The sequence below is a fragment of the Erythrolamprus reginae genome, chromosome 4 (assembly GCF_031021105.1).
Source record: "Erythrolamprus reginae isolate rEryReg1 chromosome 4, rEryReg1.hap1, whole genome shotgun sequence".
Lineage (NCBI taxonomy): Eukaryota > Metazoa > Chordata > Lepidosauria > Squamata > Dipsadidae > Erythrolamprus > Erythrolamprus reginae.
The window spans coordinates 78,376,100-78,393,908 of NC_091953.1; the positions used below are offsets into that span (position 1 = coordinate 78,376,100).

A 17,809-nucleotide genomic window follows, 5' to 3' on the forward strand; every position below is an offset into this window, starting at 1 on the left:
CTGGGACTTCGAGCAATATCTCTTTTTTTTTTAATATAATTTTTTTTTTAACAAATGTTAATATCACACAACATAAAACAGTGCATAGTGAATTGTGCCCACCACTCAGACACACACACATTCCCCACCACCAAATCGGGGGTGTTTCTTGTATAGTCCACTTGACCCAAGAGCAATATATCTATTTACATATTATAGAGTGATTCCAATTTATTTCTTGTAGCTTGGTCTCAGATTCTGCTCGTCATATATTGTCTTACCTTGTCCCACCATCCCATCAGTTGTCCCAGCTCAGTTTCATTATCCGAATTTATCCTTTTATCCATAATTTCATATTGAATATGGTCCACCATGTACCTATACCAATTTTACATTGTCCATTTTGTCGCATCCTTCCAACCCAAAACTATTACTGCCTGAGCGCTTTCTATTGCTGCTTTTTTATTTCTCTAAATTCTCCCATCACATTGCTTTTTACTAGTACTGCCATTTCCTTAGTGATTGTCCATTGTATATTTAGCATTCTATTGATATCCTCTTTCACTTTTTGCCAAAATTCCTGCACTATCGGGCATTCCCAAAACATATGCATAAACACTCCTTTGTCTTGACACCCATGCCAACAATTCCCCCTGACATTCTGCTGAAAGTGTGCGAGTTGAACGGGAGTAAAATACCACTTATGTAATATTTTCCTTCTCATTTCCCTAACTCTTGTATTTTTAATTTTCCTTATATTTTCTACTATATTTTCCATCTCTTGTACCTCTACTTGTATCTCATTTTGCCACCATTTAGTCAATCCTTCAATCATATCCCCATCTGACTGCACTAGCAATTTATATATATTGGATGCTTGCCCCTTTATGCCCTCACTTTTTTCTCTTATTATTTTCTCTAACCCTGTCTCCTCCCTCAATAGTACTTCTTTATTCTCCCTTTCGTTAAGATATTTACATATTGCATTTATTTGTAGCCACCTTCCCTTACTTAACCACCATTCTATACGGTTTCTACTTGGCCTGCCATCCTTCTCATATAACTGTTCTATCTTAGTTATCCCTCTTCCCTTCAACTCTCCTATAACCCTATTTAAGTTCGTTTCATTATCTCTATTTATTACATAAAGCGATGACAGTTTAGATTTATATAATCCTATTTTCCCCTGACATTTTTTCCAAATTTCCATAGTCCCTTTCATGGGGCCTATTAATTTACCTAAGTCGCTCCTGTTCCACTTTCTAAAGATTAATTCTCTATTCTTCATCCCGTTTATCTGTTTTTTCCAATTTCACCCATTTATTTTCACATAATTGCAACTCCATTAACCTTTCCATTTGAAAGGCTTCCCTATACAGCTCCAAACAAGGAACTCCCCATCCCCCCTCTTTCGTTCGCAATTAACCACTTTTTCCTTATTCTTGGTCTCTTATCTTCTTCAATCCAATAATTTAGTTTTTTGTCCCACTGTTTAATCTTACATGCCGATAGTCCCCCCGACAGCACCTGAAATAGGTACATCATTTTGGGAGCTATCATCATTTTTAAAGCTCTTATTTTAGAGAGTCTCCTTAGCTTTTTCTCTTTCCAGCTCCTCATCTGTTTCAACATTTTCCTCCATATTAATCTATAATTCATCTCTTCAATTTTCACTGGCCTTTTCAATAACCAAATTCCCAAGTATTTTATTTTTTTAAGTCCTAATTTCAACCCTGATTCTTTCCTGATTTCTATCTGTTCTCTCGGACCTGTATTTAAACACATAATCTCTGATTTTTCCATATTAACCGACAGTCCCGATTCCTGTTTAAACTCTTGTAAAATATTTGTTATACCTTTAATCATCTCCATCGGGGTCTGGGTCAATATAATTATTGCATCATCTGCAAATAAATTTGTTTTCATTTCTAATTCCCCTATTCTATATCCTGCCCAAGTGTTAACTTGTCTAACTTCGAGCAATATCTCTAGTCCTTTGCCATTTCAGCTCCTTGGTGGATGGCCATCATGTGTTGGTGATGACCGACAATATTGGGGCCAAGATGCATGTGAATCACCAGGGAAGGCACACGGTCCAAGTCACAGTGACAGAAACCCGTCAATTGGTCCTTTGTGGGGGACAACATATTTTCTCCCTTTGGATGGACCACATTTTGAGTGTTGTCAATATGCAAACCAATTGGCTCAGCCAGTCCTCGGTAAACCATGCTGAATAGAGCCTGCATCCGGCCCTCTTCCAGGAGATGACAAACATCTTGAGACTCCTGGAAGTAGACGTTTTTGCGACCCTGAGCAATTTATAGGTCTGCAAATGCATCATCAAGTTTGCAACCACATGAGCAGTAGCCAGTGCCGCTGCTCTCACTGCCTCTATGGCCTGCCTCCTGTTTTCACAGAACCTTGCAGAGCACAGTTAAATTTATTCTGCTTCACAATGGAGGAGACGGCATCCCCTCCTGGAGCCCATTACAAGTAGAGAGCAAGTTACGGGTCTCCCTAAGCAACTGAGGTGTGTGTGGCACCAACAAGGGCCGGAAGAAGCACCAGCAAGAGTGAGGTAAGTGCAGGGGCACTTTGCTCCCACTCTGGAATATGGAGCAAGTCTCCATTTCCCCATTGAATCCCTTACCTTCTCAGGCCTGTTGAGGAGTGACTGGGAGGAGAAGGGCAGGGGCAGCCAGTGGTGGGTTCAGTTGACAGAGAGCCATAGCAGGGGGATGAAAGAGCTTCATTTATCTGGAATCTGAAATAACTCTTGATTTTAATCATACAGTAAAAAGTACCCAAAGAAAAAGAAAGAACATCAGCAACACCCGCCCAATCTAACCCTTATCTGTTTTTAAAAATGGTTCAAGAGGGAACACAAACAGAGACAGAGAGAGACAAAGAAAGCATCACACGCACACAGAGATACTTGTTTCCCATGGAAAGAAAACACTGGCAGCCATAAAACCTGGATAGGCTTGGCTGGGTGGGAATGACATCAAGTTGGCCATGCCCACCCAGGTTTTGTGGCTCCTGGTGTTTTCTGTAGGAAGTGGATCCAAATGACTCTTGGGTGTTTAAGATTGCAGACCCCTGTTCTATCTGATTTACGTAGAATAGCGGAGAATATAAATTGCAAACAAATTCTTTATATTTGGAAATACTAAAGGGAAAGGAAAGTTAGTAATTTTAGCTGTAATGTATTCCATTTCCAAAATGTTTTAAAAATTGGGATTATAAAACACAGTTGATTATTTCACATTGCTGAATCTTCTCTAAAATGAGCATATTATTAATTGCAGTAGAGATGGCATTTGTCTAGTTCTTTATCCACTTTAGCATCTGAAATACTGTGGACTTTACATGATCTCAGTATTTTGTAAGGCTTGACTGTTGGTTTTTGTGCTATGTTAATCGTTTTTATCTTTTTCCATTATGACTGATGCTGTTCAACTTTACACAAGTTTAGGGTGATCTTAAATTGGTATAAATGTATTTGTGTGACATAAATTTTAAAAAGCTTTAAAAATCTTGTCGAGAAAACTGCTTGGACGCATATAACCAATCGTCATTAGTCAAGAATGACTCAAATATATATATATATATATATGTATGTATATATGTGTGTGTGTGTGTGTGTGTGTGTATATATATATATATAACTAAATGTAGCATGTTTTACTCTATCATCCCTTCATTTGCAAATAAGGCTGGTCTGTTCAAATTTAACACTTTGTAATTTAAACTTAAGTTCCAAGAAACAGAATTATAATTAATATGCATAGAATGAAAGTTAGATATAAAGAGTTTAAAAGAATATTTAAGCAAATCTTTTACTGATTGTTATGATTACTAAAGCAAGATTTTCTATACTGACTGTTGTTGTATAAGATGCCAATTATTCAAAATTTAAAAATGAGGCAATGATTTAAATATTAAGGTTTCCAATCTTCAAGAATTTCATGAAATTCTAAAGTTTTCTTTGTTTACATTTTTCCAGGTGATTCATGGCAGGGGACGTGGAAGGGTTTAGTTCCTCCATCCATGACACCAGCGTCTCAGCTGGGTTCCGAACACTGTATGAGGAGGGATTACTGCTTGATGTCACTCTTGTTATTGAGGATCACCAATTTCAAGCTCATAAAGCACTTCTTGCCACCCAAAGTGATTACTTCAGGATTATGTTTACTGCTGATATGAGGGAACGAGATCAGGACAAAATCCACTTAAAAGGACTGACAGCAACAGGCTTCAGCCATGTTCTCCAGTTCATGTACTATGGAACTATTGAACTGAGCATGAGCACTGTTCATGAGATCCTGCAGGCTGCCATGTATGTTCAACTTATTGAAGTGGTGAAGTTCTGCTGCTCCTTTCTTTTAGCAAAAATATGTTTGGAAAACTGTGCAGAAATTATGAGACTTTTAGATGACTTTGGTGTAAACATTGAAGGAGTAAGAGAAAAACTGGATTCCTTTTTGTTAGAAAATTTTGTGCCTCTCATGGCCAGACCTGATTTTTTGTCCTGTCTTAGTTTTGAAAAGCTTATGACTTATTTGGATAACGATCATCTGAGCAGATTCCCAGAGATAGAACTCTATGAGGCTGTTCAGACTTGGCTGCGGCACGATAGAAGACGCTGGAGACATACTGACACCATCATTCAGAATATCAGGTTTTGTTTGATGACACCATCCAGTGTTTTTGAAAAGGTTTGTGCATTTGAAAGCAGTAGATAGTATTCATGTGTTTAGGGCAGCATGCTATTCATAGGTAAAATTCCCAAAATTTGTTGAAGGGGAAATGTAAGTGTTTTAGAAAATGGAACCTTGAAATCATCTCTGAAATGAGTGTCGTTTTAACTTAAAGCAAAGTTTTCCAGTTACAAGCTAAAAGAATTTACAACCAGAAAACAGGTAGGTTTACAAGTTTTCTGATTATCAATCAAAATGAAAATCATTCAGTAGTGAAAAGCATACAAGACTATAATAATCAGTGAAATCTGTGGTTTGTGTATTGACATGGCACAGTTGTGGAAGTCTCATGTATTTAAAAATATAAGAGAGTGCTAGAAAAAGAATCTCAGCATTTATGTTGAACTTGATCTGATATATATCCCATTTATACAGGAGCTCAATGGGAGTACATAGTACAGTGATACCTTGTCTTACGAACTTAATTGGTTCCGGGACGAGGTTCGTAAGGTGAAAAGTTCGTAAGACGAAACAATGTTTTTCTTTCGACTTTATAAAAAGAAATGTGAGATATGGCAGAGGAGTGGGCATTATGGTAAATGTTCTCTACATTGAGGTTGATAGAGATCTTTGAGGCTATGGTTGTTGGAGTATAAGAAATAACTTGAAACTATTAGGAACTGGTTTACTGACCAGGTTTACTGATTAACATATGACTTTAAGAATTTTGAGTTTAGAAAGACTCTTTAAAATGGAAAGGTCAGGACAGAAAATATTAAAGAAAAATAACCAAATAGAAACATAGTAGATTGAAAAAGACCTCATGGTCCATCTAGTCTGCCCTTAAACTATTTCCTGTATTTTATTTTAGGATGGATATATGTTTATACCAGGCGTGTTTAAATTCAGTTACTGTGGATTTACCAACCACATCTGCTGGAAATTTTTTCCAAGCATCTACAACTCTTTCAGTAAAATAATATTTTCGCACGTTACTTCTAATCTTTCCCCCAACTAACCTCAGGTTGTGCCCCCTTGTTCTTGTGTTCACTTTCCTATTAATATGAATAAGGGTGAAGCAACAAAGAAAGTAAGGTCTGTACATCTTATGTAATGTTCCTTAAGCAAATTAAATACAAAAAATTAAATTAGGCCAACTATAAGAATTTCCTCTTTATGTAATTAAATAATGGGTTTTCTGTGCTTGGGTGGCACAGAGATTCAGTGGTTAAGACCCTGGGCTTGGCTGGAAAGTCAGCAGCCCAGGTTTGAGTCCTTTTTTATTATTATTATTATAAAGGGTTTTTTATTTTTAAGTATATATAAGTAGTAAATATATGATTAGTGTGGCTTCTGGGAATCATTCATTTTGATACCAAATGATAATAAAATTGACAATTTTGATATCCTTACATTGATCATGCTCACACCATTATGATAATATTGTACATAATACAATCATCATTCAACTTCTAATCTTTCATCTGAATACTAATTTTGACATCTTATATAAAAATATTCATAATAATAGTGTGCTATTTCCCCCCATTCCAGTTTCTGCCTATTTCATATCTTAATACAAATCTTATATTCATAGGTGTTCTATTTCCATCTTATTTTATCCCTTTTAATATTTCAATTCTTATAATTTTTAAAACTATATTAGCATATGTCATTGTCATAACAATATATGTATTACAATCAAAGTGTTAACATAATATTTACTCCACCATATATATAATCCCTCATTGTTTTTATCAATATTTTATTATTCAATGCTAATAGCCAAGGTAACCTTAGTGATGTTATTTTAATTTGTATAATACAATCATCTTTCATCTTCTGATCCTTTCCTCTGCCTATAATCTTAAACATTACAGTATATAAGAAAATGCATAATAATATTCCCCTCTTCCTAATTCCTACCTCTAACCTAAACCCAAGTAGCACACATTTTATATTGGTGCATATTCTGCTTCTACCCATCATCTCTTTTTTGCTTCAATGTGCCAATTCTTATTGATTTTTTTGGCTTGCTTTTCATACACCTCCTTTAATGCTTTATTTCTCCATATATCATTCTTATTTTGTCTAAATGTTCTCTCTATCTCTGCCTCTCTCTCTCTTGCCGCCTGATATTCACTATGTCTATCAGCGCCTATCCTCACTTCAGGGATATCTTTCTGCCTATCTAATTCTGTTTTTGAGTCTCTAAGTATATTGTCAGCTTGGTCTAGTTCCTCCCTTGTAATTAATTCTAACTTGTCCTTATTTTTTGGCTTCGTTTGTTATTTTATGCCCTCTTCCCTTTCCTCTACTGTTTCTATTTTCTCCTCTATTTCCTGAGTTTCATGGTCATTTTCCATTGTCACTTCTGCACATTTTCTAATCTAATATATATATATCCGAGTCCTTGGAGAGGGGCGGCATACAAATCCAATAAATAAATAAGTAAGTATCATGCACCTGGTCCTTTATCACCCTGTGGTTCTTTGTCATATATGCTTTGCAACATCAATAATATTTCTTCTTGCATTATGCTTTCTTGTTGAATTATTTTGTCTTACTTTAATACAGTGGTACCTCGAGATACGAGTTTAATTCGTTCCGGACCTGGGCTCTTAAGTCAAGCAGCTCTTATCTCGAACGACTTTTCCCCATAGGAATTAATGTAAATAATTTTAATTGGTTCCAGCCCTCAAAAAACTCACAAAGTTAGTCTAAATTATGCAGAAAGACATGTTTTTAATGAAGAAATGTACATGTACATATAAATGAATAATGAAGTTTCTTTCACTTAACTTGTAAACTTTCTTAAACTTTTAAATTTACATATGTTCAACTTCTCTGCCACCCAATCCTGTAGGACAGAGGTCCCCAACCCTTTTTGCACCAGGGACCGGCTTTAAGCGATCAAGAGAGGAATGGGTGAATGAATGGACGGAGGGTGGGAAGGAAGGAAGGAAAGAGGGAAGGGACAGGAACAGAGGAAGGAAGCAAGGAAACTTATGAAAGGGGAGAGTAAGAGAGGAATGAGTGAAGGGAGGGAGGAGAGTAAGAGAGGAATGAGTGAAGGGAGGGAGGGAGGGAAGAAGGTGGGAAGGAGAAAGAAAAGAAGAAATAGAGGAAGGGAAGGTAAAAGAGAGAAAGAAAAAGAGCAAGAAAGAAAGGGGGAAGGGACAGGAACAGAGGAAGGAAGCAAGGAAACTTATGAAAGGGGAGAGTAAGAGAGGAATGAGTGAAGGGAGGGAGGGAGGGAAGAAGGTGGGAAGGAGAAAGAAAAGAAGAAATAGAGGAAGGGAAGGTAAAAGAGAGAAAGAAAAAGAGCAAGAAAGAAAGAAAGAAAGAAAGGGGGAAGGGACAGGAACAGGAAGGAAGCAAGGAAACTTATGAAAGGGGAGAGTAAGAGAGGAATGAGTGAAGGGAGGGAGGGAGGGAAGAAGGTGGGAAGGAGAAAGAAAAGAAGAAATAGAGGAAGGGAAGGTAAAAGAGAGAAAGAAAAAGAGCAAGAAAGAAAGCTGCAAGCACCCCCCCGAGCCCCCCAGGCCGGCTGCAACCTTTTAAAACACGCGCGCCGCTTCGCAGCTGTCTCCTGAAGCCGAACGCGGAAGTTAGCGTTTGGCTTCAGGAGACAGCTCCTTGGCGCTTGTATCTCGAATTTGGGCTTGTAAGTAGAACAAAAATATCTCTCCCCTCCCAGCTCTTATCTCGAGTTGCTCTTAAGTAGAGCAGCTCTTATGTCGGGGTTCCACTGTAGTTCTAAGAAATATACACAAATCTATAAAAATCCCAAATTTTTAGTTGTCAGTGGTATCAATAAGCTAATATTACAGCTTTTTGCTCAGTCCCCAAATCATTTCTCAAAATGCCCAATATTTGTAGTTCTTTATAATCCTCCCCCAGTCAATTTGCCCCTTCCAGATTTTTCCTAGTCTTCATCAATCACATAACCAACTCTTTGACTTCAATGATAGTTTCAAGTATTTGTGAACCATCTGCTTGGCAATCTTCAAAATTCAGAAACTTTCCCTCCTCATTCCAGAAGAATAATTATGAAACAATATGCAGCAGAAAACAGTCTCCAGATGTTTATCTTCACTCTGTATTCCAGATTAATCTCAAGGATTTATCAGCTTTGTAAAAATATACTATATTTTCTTTCTTTCACCAGTAGACAACATCCTTGCCTAGGATTTCAGCATTGCACCCAATATAAACTGTTCCCTTCAAATAATTTCTTTCACTTTTTCCAAGATTCAGTCCCAATATTTCCAGCATTTTAAAATGCCCTTTCAAAGTGTGCCAATCAAATATTCAAATCCAATATTCCTTTATTTTAAAAATGATATCCTTTCCTAAAATTCATTTTCTTTCTCTATGATTTTTGTCCAAGGTTTTTTTTGCCGCTTATAATGTTTAGAAGAGATATCTTTCCTTGGTTTCTTTTCTTTGGGGTTTAATCTCTAGTTAAGAAGTTGAAAATCATCTCACCAGACTACTGTTCAAACACTGGTTCAGCACATTTCTTTATTCGATTGATCCAGTTTCATGATGGACATAATGGCCACCTCTCCTTCATTGTTGGATAGGAGAGTAAGCCTTGGATCAAGCAGGAAAGTTGTGACTCTCTGCGATCTGCAAGGTATCCCTCTTTTCTTTGCCGCCCCTTTTTAGCCCTCATCAAGAAGAGTTCAACCTAAGTTCATAGAGCCTCACTTCCTACGACTGTAATGCAGTAACACCAAACCGGAAGTTTTCAGGTTGGAGTCCTAAGCACTAAGCAATAGGGTGAGCTCCCATTCTCAACCGACCTCCTGCCAACCTATCAGTTCGAAAGCATGTAAATGCAGGTAGATAAATAGGTACCCATTTCAGTGGGAATCACGGAAATTTCTTTGGACAGTACTGATTTAAAAGCCTTGAAGCACAGATAAGAACACACACACACACACACACACACACACACACAGTCAGCAATGACTAGCAGAGTAAAATCCTCAGGGACTCCTTTACTTTTTTAATCTTCTATGCTTACTTATGCATCAGAAGCATGTGTAGTTTGTAAGCAATATAATGTCCTCCTTGGATAGGGTACCTTACATTCTCCTGATCCGTAAACATGATTACATAAATAACAGCCCTTCCATAATTTCTAAATTTAAAAAAATCCCCAACAGTATAATGGGAGGAAAATAACTCTGAAGAAATTGTTCATGTACTGCTATGTTATCTAAAATTCCACTTTTTGACAATCTCAACCTGTCAGTGTGGGTTGGAAAATCTTGCCTTGGAATATGTGAATCGGGGTGGACAAAAAAATGGAAACACCGACTCTTGGGCATCATAATGTTGAACATGTTAATGTTTTTTTTAAATTCTGTTATTTGATGTTTTTTTAAACTACCTTTTTTTTTACAGAGGAAAATTGGTTATAACCTTCTAGAAATGGCAGACCTCTCAGACTTTCAAAGAGGCCAAATTGTTGGTGCTCGAATGGCAAGTGCTAGTGTAGCAGAAAATGCCCAAATGTTTGGTGTTTCAAGAGGTAATGTCTCAAAAGTAATGACTGCTTTTGAAAGAGAAGGGAAAACGTCGTCAGCCAAGCACAGGTCTGATTGAAAGTCGAAGTTGTCCGAGAGAGACCGTCAGACTCTAAAGCGAATTGTTAGAGCGGATCGCAAGACCACAGGTCCTAAAATCACTGCAGAGCTCAATAGACACGTACAGAACCCAGTTTCCACAAAAACTCTTCGAAGGGAGCTTCACAAATCTGGATTCCATGGAACAGCTGCAATTAGAAAACCTCTGCTGTCAAAGACAAATGTTTCAAAGCGTTTAGAGTGGTGTAGAAACCACCAGAAATGGTCACTCGATCAGTGGCAAAATGTGACTTTCCCTGACGAATCATCATTTACCCCTTTTCCGACCTCCGGCTATGTTTACGTTTGGAGACAGCCAAAAGAATAATTTCATCCAGACTGCCTTCTCCCAACCGTCAAACATGGCGGGGGTTCAGTGATGATCTGGGGTGCTATTTCTTGGAAATCCGCCAGGCCAATGATTTTCCTTCATGGAAGAATTAACGGCCATCACTACAGTATTTAGGAATTTTGCCCAACCAAATTCATCCTATGGTTCAAGAACTGTTTCCAGAGGGAGATGCCATCATTCAAAATGATAGTGCACCAATCCATAGAGCAAGAATTGTTAAAGAACGGCACGAGGAACATTCTAATGAAATTCAGTATCTCATCTGGCCACCACAATCACTAGACCTCAACATTAGTGGGCATTTATGGTCGATTTTACTAAGAATTCGATTTCCACCACCATCCTCTCTAAAAGAACTTGGAAGGTGCTTTAACTGAAGAATGGGCTAAAATTCCTTTGGAAACAATTCACATTCTCCACTGCATTTGAAAGGAGAGTCCAGTATGGGTAATTCTCCAATCCTATTGGTAGAGACTGAGTTTAAATTAACATGTTAATTAGGCACCGCCCCTTGCCTGCCCCAAAGAGCTCAGTTTTAAAAACTCAGTCCTTGAAGAGAGACTCACGAGTTTAGCTTAGAAAAATAAGTATAATTATTGACTAACCTGTTTTCTTCTGATGTTTTTTCTTGTCTTTCAGATGCTGCTACAGCAAGGAAGGGGTCTCTGCCCTCCGCGGGCACCACCCCCATCGTTTTTCCCTGGGAAACCTCTTCCCTCAGAGGGTACAGTTTTACCAAGGGGAGCCAGCCTCAGGTCACTGGCCTCAGCGGCCAAACCAGGCTGCAGCCGAAGGTGGGGGGGTCCGTCCCCCCCACTGGGAGGCTGAGGAGGTCAATCCTCCGAAGAAGGATTTCAACGGAGCGCAATACAACGCTAGTTGGCAAGGCTTTGGTGACCCCCCGACACCCGCCTGCAGTAACAAAGCGAGGAGAGAGAAAATGCGGCGCCCATATGTTCGGTGGCAAAGAGATCCAAGCCGCCGCCATCACATTACCGGGCTATCTGAGTCTAAGGAGCGCGCACGAGCACTTGTGCCAAACAAAATCACACCTCCCATATGATCGGCGGTCCCCAGAATCAAGGGGAGAATGATACCGCCGTGGTCGCCGCTGTCATCAATGGCTCGGGGGCCTCAGGTTCCCTGATAGCCAGGCAAGGATCGAAGGGGGCGACGCACATTACCGCCCCTGTTATATAGCGGCTGCCATTTTGGAAGTAATTACCGCGTCCGCCATTTTGAGTGGTTGGCGAGAAAACCCCCCTCCCTCTTCCTTCAGTAAGTAGAAGGGCGCGAAATAACGCCCGAGGGGGTGGGGTGAAGCAGGTGCGTCTCAAAAGAGGACTCGGAGCCATTTTGTGGTTATTGCCAGAGAAGCTTCGGTGTAACAGCTCTAACTCTCGGCTTTAGATACGTTTCTCTATGAAGTTATTCACTCTGTGAGTACCGTGGATCAATCAATCGTTAGTGGGGAACAAACTACCCCCTCAGTGCCAGCTCCCAAGTCCAGGGACAAGGGAAGATCTAAACCCAAGTCCTCACAGGGCCCATCCTCCTCAACTCTTAAGGAGGTGGAAAGGCATATACAAGCGCAAGATACTCCCCAAGTCAAACAGACGGCAGGACCGCCGGACTACTCCCTACACCCGACATCAGCCCTTTCGTTGGGACGCTTCCTCAGGGTCAGGCCAATTCCCGAGGTTGTACTCACAGGGCCGTTTCAACCAGAATTCGTCTTTCAGGAACGACCGTACCACCTTCCAGGACAGGGCAAGGGGCTACCAGCAGGCTAGATGCCCATTCAGAGGCACCAACCAGAAGGGCTTCAAACGCCCCAAATGACTTAGCCATTGGGCAGCCTATAGGAGGGAAACTCCACCTTTACAGTACCTTCTGGCATGTCACATCATCAGACAAATGGGCAGTAGCCACGGTGTCCCAAGGACTGCGGTTGGACTTCATACAGCCCCCACCCAACCACTTCCTTCGATGCCCGACACCACGGAATCCTCGCAAAAGGGCAGAATTATTCCAGGAAATAACCCACCTCCTGGACATTCAAGCCATAGAACCGGTCCCACATCATGCCGAGGGAACGGGGTTCTATTCATTGATTTTCACTGTGCCAAAGTCCTCGGGAGGATGCCGTTTAATCCTGAACCTAAAACAGCTAAATCTGTATATTCTTTACAGAAGGTTCAGGATGCACTCCCTGCAAACAATCTTGACGGCGATACAGCTGCAGGACCTTTTGACATCTCTGGACTTGAAGGAGGCTTATCTCCATGTGCCGTTTTATCCTCATCGAAGGTTTCTACGATTTTACATAGAAGGGGCACACTACAAGTACAGGGCCATGCCATTTGGTCTCTCGTCAGCCCCATGAACCTTCACAAAACTTCTAGACATCCTAACAGCGAATCTGCGCGCGCAATCGGTCCGTCTGATAGCCTACTTGGACGATATAATAATTTTGTCCAATTCCCAGACACAAGCGCAGCAGGATCTCGCCTTGACAATGAGGACCTTGTTGACAGAACGTGGTTTCACTATCAACGTGCCAAAGAGCCAACTGATCCTGTCTACGACACTTCTACACCTGGGCTCGATCATAAACACGACATCAAGCACAGTGTACCTCGCACCGGACAGACAAAAGAATGTCTTATCCCTCATTTCTTCTCTTCAACGGCAACAGCGGACTTACCTAGTTTTGTTGTCCAAGGTCCTAGGGACCTTAGTTTCCTGCATAGGGATCATCCCATGGGCCAGGCACCACATCCGAACACTTCAGTGGTTTCTACTCCCTGCCCAGAGGGCAAGAGTAAGTCATTCAAACAAACATGTTCGATTGCCACGGGAAGTCAGGGATTCTCTAGCTTGGTGGATGTCACCAGTCTTGCTATGAGAGTCGTCGTTTCGGACCCAACCCACGATCACGTCACCCTGACTACAGATGCCAGTCTGTCGGATTGGGGAGCGCATATCGGACTTCACTTCACGCAGGGAATTTGGTCCAAGGAGGACCTCAACCCGGTAAATATAAACTTTCTCGAGCTCAGAGCGGTGTTCCTGGCACTCCAGCACTTCACATCATTCATTCAGGGCAAGCACATACTGGTCCTGATGGACAATGTTGCAACCATCGGGGGCACGAGGTCGCGACGCCTCATGCAGGAGACCACGGCTCTTTTCAATTGGGCCGAGATAAACCTGGCCTCCTTGTCTGCAGAGCACATCGCCAGTGTCGACAACACTCAAGCCGATTGGCTGAGCAGAACCACTCTGGACCCGATGGAATGGAGGTTGGACCCACAGTTGTTCCAGAAGATCACACAACGCTTCGGCACACCACTGGTGGATCTGTTTGCAACCCACATCAATGCGCAGCTTCCCAGATTCTACTCCCGCTACCCATCACCCAGGGCAGAGGGAATCAATGCCCTGCTCTCAAGTTGGCCACAGGGCCTCCTATATGCCTACCAACGAACCTCCTGCAGAGAGTAGTCGACAAGATCCTACAAGAGAAGGCAGAAGTGCTTCTAGTGGCACTATACTGGCCATGTCTACCGTGGTTTTCAGATCTAGTGTCTCTTTCGATCTCTCCTCCATGGAGGATCCCTCAGCCAGGGGGTCAGTCAATCACCCAGACCCCCAATGGCTCCAATTAGCTGTTTGGCATTTGAACGGAGCAGACTGAAGGAACATCAGCTACCTGACAGCATCATATCAACAATGCAAGCAGCCCATCGACCATCCACCTCAAGGTTATATCAGGTGACATGGTCGGCTTTCTGCAAATTCTGCAAGGAGAAAAAGACAAATACGGAAACAGCTTTGGTGATTCCGGTGCTTGAATTCCTACAAGCAGGTCTTGAGCGGGGCCTAGCTCCGAATACCCTTAAGAGACAGGTAGCGGCACTTGCAACCATTATTCGGTCAGAGGAATATCGGTCCTTAGCCTTTCATCCTTGGATAAAGGATTTCCTCAGAGGTGCTGTGAACAAACATTCTCCGACAATTCATAGATTCCCAACTTGGGATCTATCACTAGTGCTGAAAGCTCTGATAGGTCTTCCATTTGAACCCATGAGGACAATTTCAGTTAGGCTTCTTTCTATTAAAACGGCCTTCCTAGTTGCGATAACATCGGCTCGACGAGTGTTGGACTTATCAGCACTGTCAATACGTCCAGATCTTTGCATATTTCATCCAGACAGGCTTGTTCTACGACTAGATCCAGTCTTTATACCTAAGATCAATTCACTGTTTCATAGGAAACAGGAGCTTGTGTTGCTTGACGTTTGCTTGCACAGGAGCCATCCACAGGAACTCAGATGGCAAAAATTGGACGTCAGGAGAGCTGTTAAGATTTATATTAGAAGGACAGATTCATTCAGGAAATCTGAAACGTTATTTATCTCCTTCTCACAGCCAAAATTGGGTCTTGGAATATCTCCCAAGTCCATCAGCCGCTGGATTCAGGAGTGTATTGCGGAGGCGTAGAAGGCAGCTGCTCAGACTCCCCCTCAAGGGATCACTGCACACTCCACCCGCAGCGCAGCCACACCAGCGGCCTGGATGACACAGGCTTCGGCTGAGGATATATGCCGGGCAGCAACCTGGGCTGCACCATCTACATTTATCCGACACTATAAACTGGACTCTTATGCTTCGGCTGAAGCTTCATTTGGGAGAAGGGTTTTGCAGAGAGTTTGTTCCGCTCCAGTTAATTCCTGAATCTGCACTTTCCCACCCTTTGAACTAGAACTTGGGTATATCCCATACTGGACTCTCCTTCCAGATGCAGTGGAGAAGAATCGTTGTACCTACCTGAACGGTCTTCTCGATGCACTGGAAGGAGAGTCCAGACTCACCCAGCAGTTGCTTGATTCAGGGAAGCTGGGTTCAGAATTCTAGTTGTTTAAGTTCTGTGTTTAATTCAATAAAGTTGTGTTGGATTATACTGACTTCGTTTTTTAAAACTGAGCTCTTGGGGGTAGGCAAGGGGCGGTGCCTAATTAACATTTTAATTTAAACTCAGTCTCTACCAATAGGATTGGAGAATTACCCATACTGGACTCTCTTTCCAGTGCATCGAGAAGACCGTTCAGGTAGGTACAACGGTTCATTTGTATGAATCAATACCTCGGAGAATTGAGGCTGTATTTTCCGCAAAAGATGGACCAACACCATATTAAAAGATATTTTGATGATTTTTCAAGGTGTTCAATTTTTTGTTCATCCCTGTACCTTTTGATGACTAGAATAATATGTGGTTAATTTTAAAAGGTGGCAGACTATTTATAATCTACTGGGTCACTATTTCAGAGATATTTCCTTACCAAATTCCTCAATCCCCTCAACAGTGATCGAGCTTCTAATGTACTCTCTTCACTAGAAAAGCTCTTAAAGTTCAGGGAGATATTCAGAGATTGAAAGTTTTAGTATATATAGATGTACTATGTGGAGAAATCATGACTTTTAAGGGATTGCTGGCCTTTGACTTCAGAAGTATTAGCATATCTGAACTGTTGAAAGAGTTGCTGGAGTTTATAAGCAAGCATAGCTAAAGAGCTGTAAGCTTCCATATTCCTGTAATATATTTTATTAAAACAAACTCTTAAGTATATCTTTTATCAATGCATAATTTTTTACAGTTTTGATTAATACATATAACTTCTAAAATGTCATGTGATCAAATATAAATTCTGTATAAATAATCCTTGATTTACAATAGTTTGTTTAGTGACCATTTGAAGCTATGATGGCACTAAAGTAGTGACATGACAATTTTTCACATGATTGTTGCCGCACCCCTATGGTCATGCAATCAAAATTCAGATGCTTGGCAACTGACTAAATTTTATGATCGTTGCATTGTCCTGGGGTCATGTGATTACCTTTTGCAACCTTTTGACAAGCAAAATCAATGGGGAAGCCAGATAAGAGCAGTATTAGTAACTTAACAACTACAGTGGTTCATATAACAACGTGACAAGAAAGGTTGTGAACTGGAGCAAAATTCTTTTAACAACTGTCTCACATAGCAACAGAAAATTTTGGGCTCAGTTGTGGTCATAAGTTGAGAACAAACAGTACTTGCTATTTAGCTGCCACTAATATACAAATATAATTTGTAAAATTGAAGTTATTTGTGAAATATAAGTGTACTGTGACCTATAATAGTGTAAAGATGTGTCAACGGCCCAGTTTTCTCTTAATATCTATAAAATTATTGCACCTGTTAAAATACTTAACATACTAAAATCCATGTATATTTTGATAAAGATATGATTTCTTCATTGACGCAGTTGATACTAAAAGCAAATTTTAGAGCAAAGGGAGTCTTTATTACTGTATTTTTTTGGCTTTATATGTTAAGAAAACACACACATACAAAACTCAGATTATGTATTTTGAGCTAAAAATAAAATAATTACATACTAGGAGATCAAGATAAGTAATCAACCAACAGTATTATAAATATATTTTCCAACATTTAACTATAATTCTTATTGACTTTTAAAAAATAAATATTTAAAAATAAATATTATGATTGCTGTGTACTGTAATCATTGGTTACAAATATTTGAATTCATTAAAGTGCTGAACTTTAATTTGTTTTCCATATATATTTGCTAATTGCATCATTCACTTTTAATACTGTATTCATATCTGTTTCATTCTTTTGTATCCTGTTTTATTTTTTTAATGCATTCATTTGTATCCATATTGTTGTCCTTCATTTCCTATCTGCAGTATATACTTAGTTTCATTTCTACAAGTAGTCCTCACTTAATGATTGCCCTATTTAGTGAACATTCAATGTTAGGAGAGTGCTGAAAAATTTCGGGTTGGTCCTTACACTTGCAACCCTTGTAGGATCCCTGCAGTCACATGATTGAGATTCATGCACTTGCGAGGGATGGGATAGACAACTGGCACAGCTTACTACAATCACATGATTGTCATCTGTACACATTTTCTTCTAACAAACAGAGAATTTGGCAGTAAAATTGCAAGTCCCAATCACATGATGTCTCAGCTAAAACATGTGATTTGCTTAATGACTGTGGTGAAGTGAGTTGATAACCCCATCAGGGACACATGAAGTTTTGTTTAGGAACTATATTACT

General features: G+C 40.2%; 1 protein-coding gene across 11 annotated transcripts in view; it reads left to right on the forward strand.

The window, feature by feature from the left end:
- The window catches only part of KLHL15 (kelch like family member 15), a 127,807-nt gene that overhangs the window by 49,759 nt on the left and 60,239 nt on the right, over positions 1-17,809 (forward strand). For 9 of the 11 annotated variants that reach the window (XM_070750686.1, XM_070750681.1, XM_070750682.1 and 6 more), the window contains exon 2: positions 3,986-4,697. In XM_070750686.1, the coding sequence (XP_070606787.1) occupies positions 3,993-4,697 (705 nt within the window). In that variant the 5' untranslated portion in view covers positions 3,986-3,992. Of the gene's footprint in view, positions 1-2,159; positions 2,558-3,985; positions 4,698-17,809 lie in introns of those variants that run through there. The other 2 variants (XM_070750679.1, XM_070750680.1) reach the window with 2 other exon arrangements.